Genomic DNA, 24,513 nt, shown 5'->3' on the forward strand with positions numbered 1-24,513 from the left:
ATAGTGAGGAAGTGGAGCGGCTGGTGGATTGGTGTGAGAACAACAACACAGGTCTGAACGTGGAGGGAAGACAAACAAAATTGTTGTGGACTTAAGGAAGGTGCAGACATCCCACCACCCCCCCCTTCCCCCCGCAAATACACGGCTGCTTCATAGAGAGAATTACGTGCACCAAGTTCCTTAGAGTTCACATCATGATAATCTCACCTGGTCCCTTGATAACATTTCTCTGAGCAAGAAGGCACATCAACACATCCACTTCAGGAAGATTGAGGCAAGCAAGGCTCCCACTCCCATCTTAACTGCATTTTACAGGAGTACCGTTGAGAGCATCCTGACAAGCTGCATCTCCATCTGGTCTGGCAGCACTTAAGCATCGGACCAGAAGTCCTTACAAAGGCCTGTGAGAATAGCCGAGAGGATCATAGGGGTTTCCCTACCCTCCATCTGGGACACTTATCAGGAGTGCTGCATACGTAGGTCCCTTAGTATTAAGGATCCCACCCATCCATCCAGCATCCTCTTTGATTTTCTATCATCAGGCAGGAGACTCCAATGCATAAAGACCAGAACGGTCAGGATGAGGAACAGTTTCTTCCTCCAGGCCATTAGGTTTCTGAACTCCCTGCCGCATTGTATTTGAAGTGTCACTGGTTAATCTGTACGTTCCAATGTTTAAAATTAATACACTTTAATTTGTTATTATGTGTAATTCATCTGTAGGTTTTATCTGTACCTTCATATGTTATTGTGTGTTATGTGTACATAACCATTTTCATTATATGGTTATATACATGTATGTAATTAAATAACAATAAACTTGACTAGACAAGAGGAGGCCATGGACTGACACATCAGAACGGGAATGGGAATCAGAATTAGAATGTTTGGCCACTGAGTGGATAGTGTGGAGGTGTTCGATGAAGCAGTCTCCCAGTTGACGACAGGTCTCACCAGTGTAGAGGAGGCTACATCAGGTGCAGCAGTACACAGTAGGTGACCCCAGCAGATTTGCAGGTGAAGTGTTGCCTCACCCGGTTGTGGGTATGTATTTACCAGACTTCAGGGACAGCCCACTGACTTGGATTACTTTATACCCACTGAGTGAGCCTCACATGAATCTGAAAAATCATCTCCATCAGTGTAGGCTTTTGTAGTCCAGTCCCTCGATAAGATTTGAACTTGTATCCTTAAATGAGTGTGCCGCTTATGAGACCTTGGCAGATACTGAGTTTTCAGGAGACAAATCCTCGTAATTATATCCTTACTTAAGGCAGAATCACAGACTTTGTGTCGGTGTAAAGCTATTAGCATGACAGAATACACTTTCAGGATTTGGTATTATAAACATGAGAAAACGACGCACGGTGTCCCCTGAATCAATGTCAAAAGACAATCTCTTCAACTATATTCTGTCCAATTAACTTACTATGCATTGGGTAAAGTTAAAATGTCAAATTTGATTTTCTTTGAAAGAGTACAGAGAAAATTTACAAGGATGTTGCTGGGTCTGGAGGACCTGAGTTATAAGGAAAGATTGGATAGGTTAGAACTTTATTCCTTGGAATGTAGAAAATTGAGGGGAGATTTGATAAAGGTTTACAAAATATGACGGGTATAGACAGGATAAGTGCAAGCAGGCTTTTTCCACTGAGGTTGGGTGGGACTCCAACCAGAGGTTGTCATGGGTTAAGGGTGAAAAATGAAAAGTTTAAGGGGGACATGAGGGGAAGCTTCTTCACTCAGAGGGTGGTGAGAGTGTGGAACGAGCTGCCAGCGCAAGTGGTGCATGCAAGCTCAATTTCAATGTTTAGAAGAAATTTGCATAGGTACATGGATAGGGAGGGCTATGGTCCCAGTGCAGGTCAGTGAGGGTGGGCAGTTTAAATGGTTCAGCATGGACTAGATGGGCCGAATGGCCAGTTTATATGCTATACTTTTCTATGGCTCAAAATTTATTGTCAACATACATATATATCACCACATACTACCTTGATGTTCATTTTCTTGCAAGCATTCACAGTATAACAAAAAAAAATAGAATCAATGAAAAACTACACACAAAGACTGACAAGTGTGCAAAAGAAGGAAAACTGGAAATGCAATAATTTCTATTAATTAGCTGATTAATTAATTAATACTGAGAACATGATTTTCAGTCTTTGAAAGTGAGTCCATAGGTTGTGGAATCATTTCAGAGTTGAGGTGAGTGAAGTTATCCACACTGGTTCAGGAGCCTGATGGTTGTGGGGTAATAACTGTTCCTGAACCTGGTGGTGTGGGACCTGAGGCTCATTGTGGTGAGTGAAGTTATCCACACTAGTTCAGGAGCCTGATGGTTGTGGGGTAATAACCGTTCCTGAACCTGGTGGTGTGCGACCTGAGGCTCATTGTGGTGAGTGAAATTATCAACACTTGTTCAGGAGCCTGATGGTTGTGAGGTAATAACTGTTCCTGAACCTGGTGGTGTGGGACCTGAGGCTCATTGTGGTGAGTGAAGTTATCCACACTGGTTCAGGAGCCTGATGGTTGTGGGGTAATAACTGTTCCTGAACCTGGTGGTGTGGGACCTAAGGCTCCTGTACCTCCTGATGGTAGTAGCAAAAAGAGAGCATGTCCTGGATGATGGAGGTTCTTGATAATGGATGCTGCTTTCTTCGGGGGGTGCTCCTTGTAAATATGCTTAGTAATGGGGAAGGCTTTGCCTGTGATGGACTGGGCAACTCCACCACTTTTTGAAGATTTCTCCATTAAGCATTGGTGTTTCTATACCAGCCTTTGACACTGTACATTAACAGAGCCATTGGCAAGCAACAGTTGTACCTTTGCTAAACAAAGAACCTCCAAAGACTCCGTTTCTCAGGTAGAAATGATATTGTTGGAAATGGAAAAAAAGATGACACGAAATTAACTAAATCCTTCTGGTTGGTAGCTAAACAAAGCACTGAATAACCTGTACAGGAAATTAATAATGATGGTAGTGATGTGCGAAACTTTCCTAAACCTTACTGCTGATTCAACTGATAAACATTTTGTTTCCATGATTATAAAGTGAGAAAAAAAAATTAACGAACTGAGTCACAGGAAATGGTTACAGAAAATAAAAGTTGTCAAGAATTGCTAGGTCTGCACTTGTGCTGACCAGCTAGCTGCAGAGCAGCATCTGATTCAGGTGGTTCGATTTATTATCGAAGGAGGTATACAGTATACACCATGAAATTCTAACTCTTCACAGACATCCACGAAAGAAGAAACCCAAAAGAATGAATGTCCGACTCTCTACCATGCAGGCAAAAGCAAAAGCTCCTCAAAGAGTTCTGGATCTAGATCTGGAGTCCATCAAAAACTTCAGTCCATAAACCAGCACTTAGGTATCTCAGTCAAGTTCTCTCTCACCAGTAAGGGAGAGAGAGATCACTCCTGCCACAAGAGTAGAGGGCAGGTCCGGTTACAATCTTCTCCAGATCCCCCAACTGAAGGACGAGTTGCTCGATAGACAAGTTTTTCACTGACATACAGTGCTTTGAATAAGTATTCAGCCTCCCAGTTTTACATTTTACTGTCTCATTTTCTATATTTAAAATATACTGAAGTAGGTATTTTGTTTAGCAAATCTTCCAGCCAAGTGTGCATGCGAGCTCGATTTCAACGTTGAACAGAAGTTTGGATAGGTACATGGATGGTAGGGGTGTGGGGGCTATGGTCCCAATGCAGCTCGATGGGAGTAGGCAATGTGATTGGTTCAGCACAAACGAGATGGGCTGAAGGGTCTGTTCCTGTGCTGTACTTTATGACTCAAAGGTTTATTAATATCAGCAAATGTATACAATAAACAAACAGAAATTCATACTTTTCACAGACATCTACAAAAAAGAAACCCCACAGAATGATTGATAGAAACAACACACCACCACCCCCCCCCCCACACACAAGCAACAGCAAAGGCATCGGCACTCAGCCCCACTCACACCAGCAGAAACACTGAACCACACCCCCCCCCCCCCCCCCACAACCTGGCCTTTCCTAATGGTGACTGTGAACAAGCCATAGCCCTAACAAGCTAATTAAGGTCTGAGACCTTATCTGAGAGTTCAAATCTCTTGGGGTGCCCAAACTTTTGCATGGTGCTCCTTTCCTTTTTTTCCACTCTAAAATTGTACAAAACAAAATTAATACACTAATCTTGCTTAAAATGTTGAAAAGAATGTTTCATCTTTAACTTTATGACTTTTGGAGATCAGTTCACCTTCTACTCACAGCTATTCACAGTAACAGAAATTTTCACCAGGGGTGCCCAAACTTTTGCATGCCACTGTAAATATACTCAGACACACCTTTATGAGGGACAGGAGGCTCTGAGTGTAAAAGCTAAGTGGGCCTCATCTGTGGCAAGACACAGGAAGAAAGGGTGGGGCAGATGGGGGTCTCGTCAGCTGTGGTTGGCAGCTCACCTCAGAAGAGGAAAGCTCTGACCTCTGAGAGTAAACCCCCAAGAGAGATGTCTAGAGCTGGAGTCCCAAAGGAGGTCCTACATTGAATTCAACTCTAACCAGCAATTCCTGCAACGCCACTGTGCCATTCATTAGCTGTGTGGAGAAGGGGAGCCTGCTGCGAGGGCAACAGCTTGCTCTCCATATTGTACTGCCCTGGCTTGAGTATCAACTAACCATAAACGGCTAGGACGCAACACCTATGATCAACTCCGACCGACGGAGGGCTCTCTATGTTTCATTGTCACCTCTAATTCAATATATGGTAACTGATTTCATTTCATACTGTGAAATGCTACAGATGAAACCCATTTAGGTTTTACTTGTTTTCATTTACACCAGTGGTCCCCAAACACCGGGCCACAAAGCAGTGCTACCAGACTGCACGGGAACGATATGATTTGGCGATATGAAACGATATGAGTCAACTGCAGCTTTCCTCATTCCCTGTCATGGCCACTGTTGAACGCATGCGAGGTCATCAGTCACCTGAACGCAGTGATACCTTCGCGCCAGAGTGTATTAGCCCCTTATAAGTGTCTTATAGTTGACTTATCGCCTGCATTCTGATCGTGATTAACACCCTCACGCACCCCTCACACCACCCCCCCTCTCCCCGGTTGGCCGGTCCGCAAGAATATTGTCAATATTAAACCGGTCCACGGTGCAAAAAATTTTGGTGGCCTCTGAGAGCATTCTGAATGGCTGCTCAAATCATCCCATCTGGCACCAACAATCTTTCTGTGGTCAAAGTCATTTAGCTCACATTTCTTCCCCATTCTGATGTTTGGTCTGAACATCACCAGAACCTCTTGACCATGTCTGCATGCTTTTATGCACTGAGTTGCCACCGCATGATTGGCTATTTTGATATCTGCATAAAGAGCAGATGTAGCTAATACAGTGGACACCTGTACGTTATTTGTCAGTTGTGGCTGCATCTTATGATGGCCACAAATGGCTGATGAGGCCAGGTCATTGGGTATATTTAAATTGGTGGTTCCAGGGCATCAGTGGTTACAGCGAGAATGCAGAAGAATGAGGAAGAGTGGAATCAGAATCACGTCTAACATCACCAGCATATGTCTTGAAATTTGTTCTCTTTGCAGCACTAGTACAATCCAATGCATACTATTTAAAAAACATGAGTTACAGTAAGTATATATATTAAATAAGTAGTGCACAATTAAAAATATGAGAAGCAGTGAGGTAGTGTTCATGGGTTCAGTGTCCGTTCAGAAACCTGATGGAGAGGGGAAGAAGTTATTCCTGAGTTGCTGGGTGTGTGGTAGCAGTGAGAAGAGGGTGGTGGGGGTCCTCAATGATGGATGCCAGCTTTTTGAGGCATCGCTCCATGAAGGTACCCTGGATGCTATGGAGGTTCATATGCATGATGAAGCTGACTGTTTACAATTCTCCATGATGGAATGGGGGAGTGGAGTCAATGGGCTGAATGGCCTAATTTGCTCTATTTCTTATGGTTCCTTCTGTAGAGGCAGATACGTTAGTGAAGTTTAAGAGACTTTTAAATGGGCACATGGATGAATGGAAAATGGAGGATTATATTAGAGGGAAGCATTAGATTGTTCCTTATTTGTTTTTAGTTATTGATACAACATGGTAAAAGGCAATTCCACGCCACCCAATTACGCCCATGTGACCATTAATCCACCACTAACCCATACATAGAAGAGTACAGCACAGGAACAGGCCATTCAGCCCACAATGTTGTGCCGAACATAAGGAAGAGGAGCAAGAGTAGGTTCTGCCATTCAACAAGACCCTGGCTGATCTGACCCTGGGGTCATCTCCACCTACCTGCCTTTTTCCCCATAACCCTTAATTTCCCTACTATACAAAAAGCTATCCAATTTATTTACTGAGGTAGCCTTCACTGCCTCATTGGGCAGAGAATTCCACAGATTCACCACTCTCTGGGAAAAGCAGTTCCTCCTCATCTCCATCCTAAATCTTCTCCCCCAAATCTTCAGGCTATGTCCCCTAGTTCTAGTCTCACCTACCAGTGGAAACAACTTTCCTGCCTCTATCTCATCTATCCCTTTCATAATTTTATATGTTTCTATAAGATCTCCTCTCATTCTTCCTGAGTCCCAGGTGACTCTTTCTCTCGCCTTAGTCTAATCTCTTCATCTCTGGAATCAACCTGGTGAACCTCCTTTGCACCACCTCCAAAGCCAGTATATCCTTCTTCAAGTAAGGAGACCAGAACTGCATGCAGTACTCTTGGTGTGGCTTCACCAATGCCCTGTACAGTTGCAGCATAACCTCCCTGCTTTTAACTTCAATCCCTCTAGCAATGAAGGCCAACATTCCATTTGCCCTCTTGATAGCCTGCTGCACCTGCAAACCAATCTTTTGTGATTCATGCACAAGCATGCCCAAGTCCCTCTGCACAGCAGCATGCTGCAGTTTTTATCATTTAGATAATAATCTGCTCTTTCATTTCTCCTTCCAAAGTAGATGACCTTGCATTGACCAACATTGTACTCCATCTGACACACCCTTGCCCACTCACTTAACCTATCTATGTCCTTCTACAGACTCTCCGTATCTTCTGCACAATTTGCTTTTCCACTCAACTTAGTATCGTCAACAAACTTAGATACATTACACTCGGTCCCTCTTCCAAATTGTTAATGTATATCGTGAACAATTGCGGGCTCAGCACTGACCCCTGCAGCACAATGCTCACCATGATTGTTAACCAGAGTAACACCCATGTATCCCAACTCTCTGCTTTCTATTATTTAACCAATCCTCTTTCAATGCTAATACATCACCCCCAACTCTATGCATCCTTATGGATAAGTCTTTCATGAGGTACCTTATCGAATATTTTCTGGAAATCCAAGTAAATAACGTCTATCTGTTCCCCTCTATCCACTGCACTCGTTATATCCTTGAACTCCAGAAAGTTTGTCAAACAGGACCTGTCTTTGCTGAATCCAGGCTGCATCTACCTGATGGATCCATTTCTTTCCAGATGCCTCACTAGTTCTTCTTTAATAACAGCTTCAAGCATTTTTCCAACTAGCTAAAAAGCAAATCAAAACACTGAAAAACTAGGCAACACACGCAAAATGCTTGAGGAACTCAGCAGGCCATGCCGCATCTATGGAAAAGAGTTTCAGGCTGAGACCCTTCAGCAGAGCATAAGAAAAAAGAGAGAGATGAGTCAGAGTGTGAGAGGAGAGGACCCAACACCTAATCCTTCCTACCCACACAATGTCCATATCCCTCTGTTTTCCTTATATCCATGTGCCTATCCAAATGTCTCTGAAAATAAAAGATGAGAGTGCATATGGGATCACTAGAAAATGAGGTCAGAGAAATAATAATGGGGGAGAAGGAGATTGCAGATGAACTAAATGAGTATTTTGCCTCAGTTTTAACTGGAAGACACTAGCAGTGTACCAGATGTTGAAGGGTCGGAGGGAAGAAAAGTGAGTGCATTTACTATTATAAGGGAGAAAATGCTCAAAAAGCTTAAAGTCATAAGGGTAACAGATGAACTGCACTGTAGGGTTCTGAAAGAGGTAGTAGTAGACATTGTAGAAACATTAATAATGATCTTTCAAGAATCATTGGACTCCAATATGGTGCCAAAGGACTAGAAAATTGTGAATGTTGCTACACTCTTAAGGAAGGAGGAAGGCAGCAGAAATTATAGAGCAGTTAGCCTGACCTCAGTGGTTGGGAAGATGTTGGAGTCAATTGTTGAGGATGAGGTTCTGGAGTATTTGGTGGCACAAGACAAGATAGGACAAAGTCAACATGGTTTTCTTAAGGGAAAATCTTGTCTGATGAACCTATTAGAATTCTTTGAGGAGATTACAAGTAGGATAGATAAAGAGGACGTTGTACCTTCACATCCCATTTGACCCTACCCTCTCTTACTTTCAATGCATGCCCTCAGGTATTAGGCATTTCAACAATGGGAAAGAGATATTCTCTATCCCAAAGTGTCAAGTGTGAGTCTTCAGCCTCCTGTACCTCATCCCTGAAGGTAGTAATGAGAAGAGGATATGCCTCAATGATGAGGGTCCTTAGTGAGGCACCACCTCCTGAAGATGTTCCTGATGGCAGGGAGGGTTGTGCCTGTGATGGAGCTGGCTGAGCCTGTAACCCTCTGCACATTGGAGGTTCCATACACAGAATGGCCATTTCCTTCACTGCTCATCAGGATGTAAGAGCAAGTAAAATAAACTAAGAAAGACCTTCTCCCTATATACATACAACAACTCACCCTAAGCTGGTCAGATAAGGGGGTCTCCTGATAAGAGTGGAAAAGTTCAGTCTGAGCTTGCCATAACACGTGCACATAAAGAAAACACAGAAATATAGGGCTATGCACACTACACACTGCTGAAAGTTTACAAACAGTTGGATATAGAAACATTGAAAGGTTCAAAATTAATTTATTATCAAAATATGTATATGTCACCAAATACTACCCAAGTATTCATTTTCTTACAGTCATTCACAGTAAAGCAAGGAAGTACAATAGCATAAATGAAAAGCTATAAAGGAAGACTGAGAAACAAATAATAATAGTAATAAATAAATAATATACACAAGATAGTCTGCTGTACACACAAGCTCAGCAGGTCAGGCAGTGTCCGTGGAAATGTGTGAACGGTCAACATTTCGGACTAAGACCCTTCTTCAGGACTGAATCAATAATGTTGCGAATGTGAGTTGTAGTGTCCTTGAAAGTGAATCCATAGGCTGTGTTCAGTGATCAGACTGCTGTACCTTCTGTCCGGTGGTAGTAGCGAGAAGAGTCCCTGTGGCCTTGTAGGTTGTGGAATCAATTCAGAGCTGAGGTGAGTGAAGTTATCCTCACCGGTTCAGGAGCCTGATGGTTGTGGGGTGATAACTGTTCCTGAACCTGGTGGTGTGGGACCTGAGGCTCATTGTGGTGAGTGAAGTTATCCACACTGGTTCAGAAGCCTGATGGTTGTGGGGTAATAACTGTTCCTGAACCTGGTGGTGTGGGACCTGAGGCTCATTGTGGTGAGTGAAGTTATCCACACTGGATCAGTAGGATGATGGTTGTGGGGTAATAACTGTTCCTGAACCTGGTGGTGTGGGACCTATGGCTCCTGATGGGAACAGCATGGCCTGGATGCTGGAGGTCCTTGATGATGGATGATGGTTACTTTCTGCACAGTGCTCATCGATTGCTCCTTTCTCTGGCAGTTCTATTGAAGTTCCGGAATGTGAAGGCCCGCGATCCATCACCTGACAGCTATGGAGATGATTCAGAACTGCTGCTGCAACTGAGGAGCGATGTGCTGGATTCGTTGGGGGTGAAGAGTGACCTAATTGCAGACGAGTTCATCAGGTAAGTTGGATTTCCTGTGCTCTGCCCAGGAGCTTAGTGCTCAAGTACAGTAGAAACCTTGACAAGGAGGAAGTATTCTGTGTCCATTTTTCTTCATGCTTCTCCCATTGTCTCATGCTGACTGTTATAGCATAGGTACGTCTTCTATAGTGACGGAGAGAACATTACAGCACTGTACAGGCCCTTAGGTTCACAATGATGTGCTGACTTTTTAAAATACCATACAGCTCCTGGAGAGAAATGATGTGCAAAATGTTACTTGCTTCTCTCCCCTGAAGTGTCTTCCATTTTCTGCCTTCAATCAAGAAGAGACCAGGTGCAGAACCCTCTGTCTGTATAATTCAAGGAAAGAGCAGACACGAAGAATGGGCAATGATTTCAGAAATGAAAAGACCTGCAGAGACCTAAAGACCTAAAGGGACACCAGTTGATCTCTCACTCCAACTGTAGTATGAGTTTCAAGTAAAGCCAGTGCACGAGAGGGTTCAGAAAAGGTTCACAGGAATGATCCTGGGAATGAAAGGGTCAATGTATGAGGGAGCATTTGATGGCTGAAGGCCTGTACACGCCGGAGTTTCAAAATTGAAATGGGAAGGGGATCTCATTGAAACCTACAGAATTTTGAAAGGCTTAGATAGAGTGGATGTGGAAAGGATGTTTCTTATAGTGGGAGAGTCTAGGACCAGAGGACACAGATAGAGTGGATGTAGAGAGGATGTTTCCTATAGTGGGAGAGTCTAGGACAAGAGGACACAGATAGAGTGGATGTGGAGAGGATGTTTCCTGTGGTGGGAGAGTCTAGGACCAGAGGACACAGCCTCAGGATAGAGGGACGTATCTTTAGAACAGAGACGAAGAGGAACTTCTTTAGCCAGAGGGTGCTGAATATATGGAATTCATTGCCACAGATGGCTGTGAAAGCCAAGACATAGGGTATACTTAAAGTGGTTCTTGATTCGTAAGGGCATTATTTATTGAGATACAGCACGAAATAGGATCTTCCAGCCCTTCAAGCGGTGCCACCCAGCAATCCCCCAATTTAATCCTGGACTAATCATGGGATAATCACAATGACCAGTTAACCTGCCAACCGGTACATCTTTGGAATGAGGGAAGAAACTGGAGCACCTAGAGGAAGCCCAGGTGGTCATGGAGAGAACATACAAACTCCTTATAGACAGCAGTGATCTAATATCAATCTACCCTTCCCTCTTACATAGACCTCCATTCTTCTATCCATGTGCCTTTCTAGGAGTTCCTAAACTGCTCCTAGCATATCTCCCTAACCCCTAGCAGGGTGTTCCATGCACTCGCATTCTCTGTGTAAGATGCAAACTATCTGTGACAACCCCTATACTTTTCTCCAATTGCCTTAAAATTATGCCATTTCCACCCTGGGATAAACTCTTTTGCTGTCCACTTGAGCTATGCCTTATTATCATATACACTTCTATCAAGTCACTTCTCATCCTCCTAAGCTCCAAAAGAAAAGCCTTAGTTCACTCAACCGACCCCCATAAGACATGTTCTCTAATCTGGGCAGCATCTTGGTAAACCATCTCTGGGCAATCAGCAAGAATAAATGAAAGAGAAATCATATTTCAGGTATGCACTCGGTGACCATGTTATTAGGTACAGGAGTGGAACCCGGTGTGGTCTTCTGCTGGTGTAGCCCATCCACTTCTGGTTCAACCTGTTGCTCCTGCATAGCACTGTTGTCTGAGGCCTCTGTTGCTCAGGGTTGATCATGATATTGGGTCCTAGCTGTCTAGATACTTAGGCCAGGGCAGTACGATACGGAGAGCAAGCTGTTGCCCATGTAGCAAGCTTCCCCTCTCCACGCATGTGATGAGCCCAAAGGAACGGCAGAGACCAACCGGTACAGTTTGTCACCAGCGGCATCACATCAGTTGCCAGTCAGTGTTGAACACAACGTAGGGCTGCCTTAGGGACTCCAACTCCAGATTTCGCCCTCTAGGGTTTACTCCCCGAAGCCTTCCCCATGAGTGGGTATAACCACAAGGCAGCAGAGGTTTGAGATCAAGAGTTTTCCTTCTAGATGAGCTGCCAACCACGGCTGATTAGCCCCATCTGCCCGAAGTGGCTGGTTTTAAGTCACCAGTAATCCCTCTTTGCCCCTCCTGCTGTCAGTAGAAACGGTTCCGCTGGGCTTAGTAGCTAAGCCAGACGTGAAGACCAGGAGTTGGACTTGGTCTTCAGAAGCTATTTGAGACACGTGCCATTGGAAAAATTGAATAGGTAGTGGAAGCTCATCTCCATTACCAACCCCGGCTATAATAACCTTAAGGAGCACTGTAGGCCACTGTAGTATTGTGTGTGCTGCATATAGGTCAGCTGTGACAAAGCAACAAGCTGTTGGAGTGCAGCTCAAGTATGATGAATGATAGATAATTTCTGATCCCCTTGGGGGAAGATGGGTGTCAATGCTTCTGCTGCTGCTTGTGTGTGTGGGAAGGGGAGGGGCTTTGGGGTTCTAATGTTACTATCGTTCATTCTATGGGGTTTCTTGTTTTGGGGATGTCTGTGGAGAGTAAGAATTTCAGGCTGTATACTGTGCATTCTCTGATATTAAATTGAACCATTTGAATCTAAAAGTGTAATGCTTTACAGCGGCGTTCAACTGCTGCAGTTGTCTGAAAGGAGTTTGTACATCGTCCCCCATGACTACGTGGGTTTCCTTCAGGCGCTCTGGTTTCCTCCCACATTCCAAAGATGTGTGGTTGGGGTTAGCGAGTTGTGGGCATGTCACATTGAGCTGGGAGCATGGTGACACCTGCAGGCTGCCCTTAGCACCTTTCTTCACAACTGCACTTACGTGCTGGACCCAGGACATGTCCTCTGAAATAGCAACACCGTGGAATTTAAAGTTGCTGACTCTCTCTGCCTCTGATCCCCCAGTTAGGACTGGCTTATGGACCTCTGGTTTCCTTCTCCTGAAGTTTACAATCAGTTCCTTGGTCTTGCTGACATTGAGTGAGAGGTTGTTGTCATAAGAACGTAAGCTATAGGAGCAGAAGCAGGCTGTTTGGCCCATCGAATCTACTCCACCAGTTTAGCATGACTGATCAATTTTTTCCTCTCAGCCCCAATCTCCTGCCTTCTCCCTGTATCCCATCAAGAATCTATCAACCTCTGCCTTAAGTATACATTAAGACTTGACCTCCACAGCCGTCTGTGTCAACAAATCCCACAGATTTGCCACGCTCTGGCTAAAGAAATTACTCCTCATCTCCATTCTATAAGGACATCCCTCTATTCTAAGGCTGTATCCTTTGGGCCTTAACTCTCACACCATAGGAAACAGACTCTCCACATCCACTCAATGAAGGTCTTTCAGTATTCGATGGATTTCAATGAGTTCATCCCTTGTTCTTCAGAACTCTAGTGAGTAGAGGCCCATTGGCATCAAATGCTCTCATATGGCAAGCCTTTCTATCCTGGAATCATTCTTGTGAACCTCCCTTAAACCCTCTCCAATGTCAGCAACTACTTTCTTAGATACGGGGCCTAAAACTGCTCACGTTACACCAAGTGTGGCATCACCAGTGTTTTATAAACCCTCAACATTACATCCTTGCTTTTGTGACACAATTCAGCCAAACTTTTAATCTTCTCTTATTCCAAGAGCTTGTTGGTTTGTCACAGTTGAAGAAAAATGAAGTGCTTTTTTTTTGTCATAATAAAAAGAATATTTTAGCTGATATGCAGTCAAATAATGCTGTGCTAATATTCTAAAGCTTTACGTCTGATTCCCCCAGCTCATGTTTCTCAGAATTGGCACCCGTGTGTGCTGTTGTGGGTGGAGTGCTCAGCCAGGAAATTGTAAAGGTATGTCAGACAGTAAACTACTCGTCAATAAGCAACTAATAAATTCAGGACTCAGGTTGTGCCAAGTACAGACACAGATGGTCACTATTGTATGCAGGTGGGGAAGGTCACGTAGGGCACAAACAGAATTGAATTTCTGTCTGAAATAGTCTGTTTCTCTGCTGTACACCAAAGAAGAGGTCCTCTCACATCTCTGGTTTTCCCTCTTCAAGTACTTGAAGCCTACTATACTAGCTGTATACTTTCTCACAATATATGCTGCCTGCTAGAATCATAGGATCACACATCTTATTCAGCCCAATTCATCCACGCTGACTATTGGAAATCCTTCTTTATTAGTCCCAGCACCCAGTATTTGGTCCATTACCCTCCACATTTCTTTTTAGTTTAGAGAATTAGCTCGCTCAGCCGATCCTCACAAGGCTTGCTGTCTAATTCAGGCAGCCTCCTGGTAAATCTCCTTTGCACCCTCTCTAAAGCTTCCACATCCTTCCTATAATGAACCAAAACCGAACACAGTGTTCCAAGTGTGAGTTCTAGAGTTAGGAATGGGAGGGTTATGGCAGGTACGAAACCACAGGGAAATGGCTCATGGTGAATGTGTGTTCTTTACAGGCCTTGTCTCAGCGAGACCCACCTCACAACAACTTCTTCTTCTTTGACGGACTCAAAAGTAATGGAATTGTGGACTGCATCGGGCCCAAGTAAGGAAAATTGAGGAAGATCGGACATTTTTAGGGTGTCATAGACGCACAGTCTTCACAGCCGATAACCAGAATATCCAGCAAACAGCAATATGTTGAACTCCCAAGCAAAGTTACCATTAAAAAAACAAAGTGAAATTATTTGGAGAAATTGAACACAGGCACAATTCTAAAGCTCTGCTGAAGTAATCACCAAATTACAAATAAGTAAGATTCCTTTCACGTGCAGTGAAATCGCAGCCATTCTGTGTCCAAAATAGATCTGGTTCTAAGCATCTGTGTTGTTCTTGTTCCCTCAAATTGCTTTGGCTCAGACTTCAGTATCAAGCGATGCTATAAGCAGATGTGTTCTTGCGCAGGCCCCCAACATCCCCCAACCAACCCATGATATCCAGGCCAGAGAATCCACATCCCTGAAGTTATACTGCAGCTGACAAGCTACACCATGAAAGGTTAACAGCTCAATCACCATTCAAGCTGGAGACCAATGAGAATGTCTTTGGTTAATTAATACTCACACGTCAATGCCAGTTACGCCGCTAGCGTTTAGGGCATGAGCCAGGAAAGTCCCAGGTGGAGGCTCAGGAATACCGTCAGACTCAGATGTAAAAGGATTCTTCATTGCTGTTTTTGCGACAATTTTATTTGACCAACGTGGGCTGGTAGCCCCGAGCTGAACCCTGGAGGACCGGTGGACCACACTTAGTCTGACCTGTTTGGCATGGGTAACCCTACCAAAAGCCAAAGCATAAAGCCCAAACTCCAACTAGCTTAGCTCTCCAGGTCATTGTGGTACGCAAGCCTCCAAACCATGACATGGTTGTGGTCCTCTTTGAGGAGGTTGATTAATATTGAGCTATAGTATCACTCCACATCTCACCTTTTGCCTTTCCCTCTCCTCTGTAGTGTCTGCATTCTTTCCTGGACCATGCTCCACTCTCTGGCACTTGGCTGTTTTTTATTAATTACCTGCTCTAAAGAGCAGACATGTGAAGGTTACCAGACCTCTGTCACTCCTTAGGTACCGAGGTATCAGTGAGCAAGAGATCAGCTGGAGGCTGTGAGGGTCCGATGGGCTTCAACTCTCAAGAGTGTCATTTTCCATCTGTAATTAGTGTTAGATACAACTTCTTCAGCCTTGCATTCCACTTCATAGCCAGGTTGTTGGGTCAAGTGCCATTCCGGAGACTCAACTGCAAATATATAGACTGCATTCTCAGGGTGGTCATAAAGTCATGGAGCACAACAGTCCAGAAACAGGTCCTTTGCCCCATCCAGTCTGTGCTGAACTGTTACTGTGCCTAGTCCGATTAACCTGTACCAGGACAATAGCCCTCCATATGCCTTCCATCCATGTTCCTATCCAAACTTATCTTAAATCTTCCACCGCACACAGTACTCCAACACACACAAAATGCTGGAGGAACTCAGTCCTGAAGAAGGGCCTCAGCCTGAAAAGTTGACCGTTTATTCATTTCCATAGACGCTGCCTGACCTGCTGAGTTCCTCCGGCAATTTATGAGTGTTGCTTTGAATTTACAGCATCTGCAGACTTTCTTGTGTTCTATACAACTTCAACATAGCATCCCAACTCCTGTACTCAATATTTTGACTTATGCATGCCATATCTACCTTAATACCACTTCCAAGGAATATGGATCTGTACTCCCAGGTATCTCTGTTCTACCAGACTCCTTGGTGCCCTACCATTCACTGTGTAAGTCCTACCCTGGTTAGTCCTTCCAAAGTGCAGCACCTCACACTGGTGTGTACTGTGCTGCACTGTTGGCTTTTCCGATGTTTGTTTATTGTACGTTTAAAAAGATGCCGTGGTTACTGTTTCAAAACAAAAGAGTTAGAGTCTGTGGAAGCTTGCTACAGGTCAGCTGGCTGCTTCCTATATTACAGTTAATGCATTGGGACTTTCTGAACGAGACGTGATATTTGTGATGGAAATTCAAGGCAGTCTTTTTCTTCGTCATTCCGCTGAACAAGCATCGGCAGTTCTGTCGTTTAAGCTATGGAAAGCGTTGGTTTGAAATGGTCTACAGTTGGAGGAATGTAGATATTTCCATGGTGCTGGAAGAGGTTAGAGACAGTGAGTGAGAAGGTAGTGGGTGTTTTGGAGACAAGGAACATGAGTTAATGGGTGAGTAATCTGCCATATGATGATATGGCCATGGTACATCTGGTTTCCATAAGACAGGGGCAGAGTTAGGCTGTTCAACCCATCGAGTCTGTCTGCCACTCCATCATGGTTGATTTATTATCCCTCTCAACACCAATCTCCTGCCTTCTCCCTGTAACTTCTCACACCCTAGCTAATCAAGAACCTATCAATCTCTGTCTTAAATGCACCAAATGACGGGGCCTCCACAGCACAGACTCACAACCATAGGGCTAAAGAAATTTCTCCTCATCTATGTTCTAAATAGATCTCCCTCTATTTTGAGGCTGTGGCCTCTGGTCTTAGACTTCCCCACCAAAGGTAACATCCTCTTCACATCCACTCTAGGCCTGTCAGCATTTAACAGGATTCAATGAGATCCTCCCCGCCCCCCCATTCTTCTAAATTCCAGTGAGTACAGGCCCAGAGCCTTCAGTTGCTGGTCATATGATAACTCTTTCATTTCCAGAATTGTTCTCGCGAACCTCCTCTGAACCCTCTCCAATGTCAACACATCCTTTCTTAAATAAGGTGCCCAAAACTGCTCACAGTACTCCAAGTGAGTCCTCTCCAGTGCCTTCTAAAGCCTCAGCATTACCTGCTTGCTTTTATATTCTAAATATTCTAAAATTAACGCTAATAATGCATTTGCCTTGCTCAAAACTGACTCAGCCTGCAAATTTACCTCTAGGGACTCCTGCACAAACACTCCCAAATTCCTGTGCACCTCAGTTGTTTTACATTTTCTCCCCATTTAGAAAATAGTTTGTGCTTTTGTTCCTTCTACCAAGATGCATGATCGTACACTTCCCGACACATATTTCGTCTGCCACCTCTTTGCCCATTCTTCTAATCTGTTGAAGTCCTTCTGCAGCCACCCTGCTTCCTCACACTACCTGTCTCTCCACCCATCTTTGTATTGTCCGCAAATTTTGCAACAAAACCATTAATTCCATCATCCAAATTGTCGTCGTACAAGGTAAAAAGAATCAGTCCCAACACGGACCCCTGCGGAACACCACCAGTCACTGGCAGCCAACCAGAAAAGCATTCTTTACCGGAGGATGCCAGCTGTAACACAAGAGCCACTGACTTTGCAGAGAAGGGAGTTATCCGTAGTTTCTGGCAAAAGCTACATTCATTTGGTCTTAATGAATGGATTGGATTTTCAGGGGCAGTTCAGGAAATTCTTCCTCTGCTGAACTGATTGAAGTCAGGATTCTGCAATATATGGGTGGAATATAAGGACTGGAATTCAAATAAGTAGTAGTTCTAATACAGTAAATGAGAAGAACAAGCAAAATCATTGTTGTCCAGTGTAAGTAGTTTGTTAATTCAGAGATGCATTAGCCTTGGGAAATCCTAATGGAGATAAAAGACTGGCAGGAATTAGGGCCAGCATCTTACTTTACTGTTAAGACAACCTTCAGTGCCAGACGAACAGTTATGTAATTATCATTGAACAAGCGATGTGCGAGTTGGAAAGAACTCTGTCACTCACTCCAGTTATCTCTGATATTCCTGTCAAAACCTGGCTGAAATCATTTCAGCATAAATAGTGTTTTACTGTGTGATCATATGGTTGTTTGGTGCCAATACCACACAATGGTTGAATTATTTTGTTACTTATTTTAAAAAGAGAAATCTTGGAAATTATCTTATTCTGGGATACCACAGTGAACGTCATCCCAGCTATCTTTATAGCTGCATTAAACTTCAATTTAAAGAGTGATTCTCTAAGAACATTGTGTTAGACTTTTTCCCAATAACATAATTCTCAGGCAAAGTTCAAAGTAAATGTTATTATCAGAGTACATATATATCACCACATACAACCGTGAGATTCATTTTCCTGTGGGCATACTGAGCAAATCTATAGAATAGTTGCTATTACAGGATCAATGAAAGATCAACCAGAGTGCAGAAGACAACAAACTGTGCAAATGCAAATATAAATAAACAGCAATAAATAATGGGAACATGAGATAACAATGTAAAGGATCCTTAAAGTGCGATCTTTGGTTGTGGGAGCATCGCAATGGATGGGCAAGTGAACATCTCAATATCTGAGTGTAGATATCTATCCCCTTTTGTTCATGAGCCAGATGTTTGAGGGGTAGTAACTGAATCTGGTGGTACAAGTCCTGAGGCTCATGTACCTTCTACCTGATGGCAGCAGTCAGAAGAGAGCATGGCCTGGGTAGTAAGCAGCTCTGGCGATGGATGATGCATTCCTACGACAGGCATTCCCAGCCTTTTTTATGCCATGGACCCCTTCTATTAACCAAGGAACAGAGTAAACGTTTCAGGCTGAGACCCTTCATGAAGACTGGAGAATTAGGGGGAAGAAGCTAGGTTAAGAAGTTGGGGGAGGGGAAGGAGTACAAGCTGGCTGGTGAGACCAAGTGACGGTGGGGGGTGTGATGTTGTGAGAAGCTGAGAGGTGATGGTTGGATGAGGTAAAGGGCTGGAGATGAAGGAATCTGGTAGGAGAGTCGACCATGAGAGAGAGGGAAGGAGAAGGGGACCAGGCAGATGTGATCAGCAGGTGAGGAGGAGAGGGAACCAGAGTGGCCAATAGAAGAAGAGAAGGGGGAGCAATGTTTGTAAGTTCCCATTTATTCATTTCACTGGTTGCTAAATACAGAGTTTACATTCTTTCACTTTGGAGCTGGAAAATGCACAGAACCATTATAAGGAATCGTTATGTTACAGTGACTGCCTTCCACAGTTTAAAGATGAACACAAAGTGATTTTTCCCAAAATGATGCTCAGTTCTTCTCTGTTCAAACCCTACACGTTATTCCTTCAATCTGGTTTTTAAATTCAATTATAATCTTGCAGACTCGACTAAATTTTACTGAGTTTCTTAAAAGTTTTGTAATTTTGCAGGCAAGTGTTCGTTCTATAAATAAAGTTGACCTTTTTCGTAAAAAAACACCTCTTGTCTCTATTTGGTTGAACAACAAGGTTGGGTCATGCTGGAGTGACTGTCTGTGCTTAACTCGCTTTATCTTTCCCTTAGTGATTTCAAGAGAGCTTGTGCAGAAAATCAGTCCAACCCAACCAAGACAAAACATATCAACCTCGCACTGAGAAGAGAGTGAAGCGAAATTATTAAGTTATGATAATCACAAGTGGCTGTGGTCTCTCTTCCCTTTTATTCATCATTCCATCTCCTCTCCTATCAGATTCCTCCTACTACAGCTATTTAATTGTGTGTTTCCCTTACAATCGACTTGCTGCACGGAACTTAGTGTTAAAAACTAAGAAATTCAAAGTTGAAATTATATTTATTATCCAAGTACATATTGGAGGCCCTCCATTGGTCAGGGTTGACCATGGATATTGCGTCCTAGCTGTCTACAATACATAAGGCAGGGCAATACGATATGGAGGTCAAGCTGTTGCCCGTGTAGCAAGCTCCCCCTCTCCACACAGCTGATGAATCCAGAGTTACGGCATGGACCGATGCAGTTTGGCACCAGTCGTGTTGCAGAAGTTGCCGGTCAGCATTAATCTCAAGGTAGGACTGCCTGAGGGATTCCTGCTCCAGAATTTTCCTTGGGGTTTACTCCCCAAGCCTTCCCCATAAGTGGATTATTAGATTATGAGGACACTCAGTCCTCGTTTATTGTCATTTAGAAATGCATGCATGCATTAGGAAATGAACAATGATATAGCCAGAAGCTAGAGATCAGAGTTTTCCTTTTCCTTGATAAGCTGCCCAGAAATTTTATTTATTGAGATACAGCATGGAACAGCCTTTCGAGCCTTACCGCCCAGCATTCTCTTGCAGGCAGCCGCGGGAGTTGAACCCTGGTCACTTGCACTGTCAAGTGCTAACCACTACACTACCATGCCACCGTGAGGTATGTATATCACATCATATTCTACCTTGAGATTCACTTTCTTGTGTGCATTTACAGGAGAGTAAAGAAATACAAAAGTATTTATGAAAACCTATAAAATACCAAAGAGACAATTGGGAGCAGTAACGTATGTACTGCCTCACTTGCCTGCTCCATTCAGTAAGACTATGGCTGATCTAATCTATGCCTCAGGCTATTTTCCTTCTTGTCTGTCACAACCCCACAGAATAATAATGTGTGCCAGCTTCCGCAGTCCTCTCGAGATAAAGAAATGCAAACATCAGCAGCTGGCTGAGAGTAGTTCCTCTTGTCCAATGCCAACATAGCCTGCCCACGACTTACTAAGCCTAGCCCATACACCCTTTGAATGTGGGAGGAAACTGGAGCACCTGGAGGAAACTTATGTGGTCACGGGAAAAATGTACAAACTCCTTACAGACTTGGCTGGCTCTGTAAGGCACTATGCTAACCGCTACACTGCCCTGCCACCCAAACCTCTTTTGTCTCCCCACATCCCCCACCACCATGCTCTGCTTAATTCCAGCAGATTGCTTGTTACGTCACTTTAGAAATCCTTTACTGACCAGCCTCTCAACTCTAGTATGTCTGTCCTTAAGAGCGTAAAAAATTATGCAGTATTTCAGATCAGGTTCACGAAGGTCTCACATAGATGTGAGCAAGCTGCACACAGCAGTCTCAACTTAGAAATAGTTGTATCACAGCATCTGTTTGGAGTGTTGCCACAAGACTACATCCATCCATCCAATGTTCTTTTCGCGTTTGCCATCAGGAAGGAAATACAGGAGTCTTAGGTTCAGGAACAGTTATTACCCCACAACCATCAGACTCCTGAACCAGTGTGGATAACTTCACTCACCACAATGAGCCTCAGGTCCCACACCATCAGGTTCAGGAACAGTTATTACCCCACAACCATCAGGCTCCCGAACCAGTGTGGATAACTTCACTCACCACAATGAGCCTCAGATCCCACACCACCAGGTTCAGGAACAGTTATTACCCCACAACCATCAGACTCCTGAACCGGTGTGGATAACTTCACTCACCACAATGAGCCTCAGATCCCACACCATCAGGTTCAGGAACAGTTATTACCCCACAACCATCAGGCTCCTGAACCAGTGTGGATAACTTCACTCCCCACAATGAGCCTCAGGTCCCACACCACCAGGTTCAGGAACTGTTATTACCCCTCAACAATCAGGCTCATGAACCAGTGTGGATAACTTCACTCACCACAATGAGCCTCAGGTCCCACACCACCAGGTTCAGGAATAGTTATTACCCCTCAAATATCAGGCTCCTGAACCAGTGTGGATAACTTCACTACGGACTCCACAACCAATCAACTCACGTTCAAGGAATTTACTAGTTAGCATTAATTATTGACATTCTTACTATTTATCCTTTTGTCTTCTTTTGCATATTGGTTGTAAAAATCTTAAGTACATATATAGCTAGGGTACCTAAGATCTTTGCAAAGTACTTTAGCAATTTTATGTACTGTACTGCTGCTGCAAATAAACTAATCTCATGACATATCTGAGTGATGATAAATCTGATTCTGATATATGGAGTGAGAATGAGAACTGCGCATAGAGTGTTCAGTTTTTAAATAGGGTCATTTGCATTTGTTTGTGTTCAAAAAGCAGTGATTTTTGTCACATAATTTGTGAGAAATAAGCAGTAAGACAATTGCGAACTGTATTGCTCACCGTGGTTTCAAACATTCAGGTTTGGAGAAGCAAGAAATGGCCAGAGTGAAAATGAAATAATTTCACTACTTCAGAAAGTTCAGAAATACAAGAATTTGGTATCGACAATCATCCTGAATGTTACAATGAAAATGAGAGTTTGTAGAATGTAATTATCAAAAGCATCGTATGAAGGCAGTCTATTATCTTCACTATGTTTCAGTCACTCTAAAGAAAACAGCAGATGAATTTGACCATAAGAAATAGGAGCAGAATTAAGCCATTCAGCCCTCATTCAGTTGCTGCTCCATTTCATGATGGCTGATGCATTTCCCTCTCAGCTGCAAGCTCCTGCTTTCTCCATGTACCCTGACCAATCAAGCATCTCTGTCTGCCTTAAATATATGTAAAGACTTGGCCTCCACAGCTGCCTGCGGGCAATGAATTCCACAGATTCACCACTTGCTGGCTAAAAAATATTCCTCCTCCTCTCAGTTCTAAAAGGATGTGCCTCTATTCTGAGGTTGTGTCCTCGAGTCCCAAACTCTCCCAGCAGAGGAAGCATTCTCTCCACATCCACGCTATCAAAGCCTTTTAACATTCATTAGGATTCAGTTAGGTCACCCCCTCATTCTTCTGAACTGCAGTGAGTACAGGCCCAGAGCCATCAAATGCTCTTCATATGACAAACCGTTCAATCCTGAATCATTTTCATGAACCTCCTTTGAAGCCTCTCCAATGTCAGCACAAGGGGCCCAAAACTGCTCACAATACACCAAGTGAGGTCTCACCAGTGCCTTATAAAGCCTCAACATTACACCCCCTGTCAATATCTATTAGGAACTAATACACAGTTTCATAGTAGTATTGGTAATGTTCTAATTGGTTCTGTATTTCATTTACTCAGTTAGATGATGATTTGTCTTTTTTTATACCTTTTTAACTATTTCCATGAGGCTTACGCTAATTGAACCACTGCCTAATTAAGCCAAAATGTACTGGTCCCAATTAGCTGGAATCCACAGTGTGTATATTTTATATATATATTGTATGTATAACAGGTGGAGTGTAGTGAGATAGTATTCATGGACCATTCAGAAATATGATGGCAGAGAGGAAGAACCTGTTCCTGAAACACTGAATGGGTGTCTTCAGACTCCTGCACCTCCTCCCTGATGACAGTAATGAGCAAATGGCATATCCTAGGTGAAAAGGGTCATTAATGAGGTTGCCACTTTTTTTAAGCACAATGGTTTGAAGATGTCCTGGAGGCTGTGGAGGCTAGCGCCCATGATGGGGCTGGCTGAGTTTACAACCCTCTGCAGCTTTTCCCAATCCTGCGCAGTAGCCCCTACATGCCAGACAGTGACGCAACCATTTAGAATGCTCTCTGTGGTACTTCTGTAGAAGTTTTCTAAACATAGCAAACCTCTTCAAACTCCCAATGGAATACAGTCACCGACATGCCCTCTTCATAATTATCCTCTGAGATACTGATGGCCAACAACTTGAAGCTGCTCACCCTCTCCACTGGAGTCACCTCGATGAGGACTGGTGCGCGTTCCCTCGACTTCCCCTTCCTGAAGTCCACATCAATTCCTTGGCCTCACTGACGTTGAATGCAGGGCTGTTGTAGCAACACCACTCAACCAGCCAATCTAGCTCACTCATGTGCAGCTCCTCAGAAAAGTTCAAAGTACAAAGTATGTACTGTGTATGTCACACTAACCTGAGATTCATTTATTGCAGGCATTCACAGTTGAACAAACAAATGCATTAGAGTCAAAGAAAACCTACACACAAAGACTGACAGGCAAGCAGTGTGCAAAACTGCATGAATACAATAAATCAATCGATCGATCAATCAATGCGTCCATACACCAATCTCTAACACTGAGAGTGGGATTTGTAGAGTCCTTGAGAGTCAGTCCATAGGCTTGTGCAATCAGTTCACTGTGGTGGTGAAGCAGAATCAGGGTTCACATCACATGCATATGTTGTGAAATTTGTTGTTCTGCAGCAGCAGTACAGTGTGATGCAAAATGATTTTAAAACTACAAATTACTGGAAGAATAAATGTACATTTATTTATTAAGCATAGAGTAGGCCCATTGGGCCACACAGCCCCAGCAACCCCTGTCAAACCCGGTTAACCAGAGCATAATCGCAGGACAATTTACAATGACCTATTAACCTTCCCAGTATGACACTGGACTGTGGGAGGGAATCAGAGTGCCCGGGAGGAAATCCCACATATTCCATGAGGAGGACGTACAGAGACTCGTTACAGAAGGTAAACCAGAATCGAACTCCGAACCTGAGCTGTAATGACATCACACAAATTGCTA

At 43.7% G+C, this 24,513-nt stretch overlaps 1 protein-coding gene and 1 long non-coding RNA gene across 2 annotated transcripts in view; one reads left to right on the top strand and one right to left on the bottom strand.

Moving 5' to 3' along the window:
- sae1 (SUMO1 activating enzyme subunit 1) overlaps positions 1-18,530 on the top strand; it is a 209,580-nt gene extending 191,050 nt beyond the window's left edge. The window contains exons 7-9 of the mRNA XM_059985018.1: positions 9,714-9,858; positions 13,638-13,707; positions 14,323-18,530. Of these exons, the coding sequence (XP_059841001.1) occupies positions 9,714-9,858; positions 13,638-13,707; positions 14,323-14,415 (308 nt within the window). The 3' untranslated portion in view covers positions 14,416-18,530. The remainder of the gene's footprint in view (positions 1-9,713; positions 9,859-13,637; positions 13,708-14,322) is intronic.
- The window catches only part of LOC132402248 (uncharacterized), a 72,597-nt gene extending 48,549 nt beyond the window's left edge, over positions 1-24,048 (bottom strand). Inside the window, exon 1 of the long non-coding RNA XR_009514855.1 lies at positions 23,688-24,048. This is a non-coding gene — a long non-coding RNA (uncharacterized LOC132402248). The remainder of the gene's footprint in view (positions 1-23,687) is intronic.
- Positions 24,049-24,513: the final 465 nt, after the last annotated feature.

The sequence above is a fragment of the Hypanus sabinus genome, chromosome 11, assembly GCF_030144855.1.
Source record: "Hypanus sabinus isolate sHypSab1 chromosome 11, sHypSab1.hap1, whole genome shotgun sequence".
Lineage (NCBI taxonomy): Eukaryota > Metazoa > Chordata > Chondrichthyes > Myliobatiformes > Dasyatidae > Hypanus > Hypanus sabinus.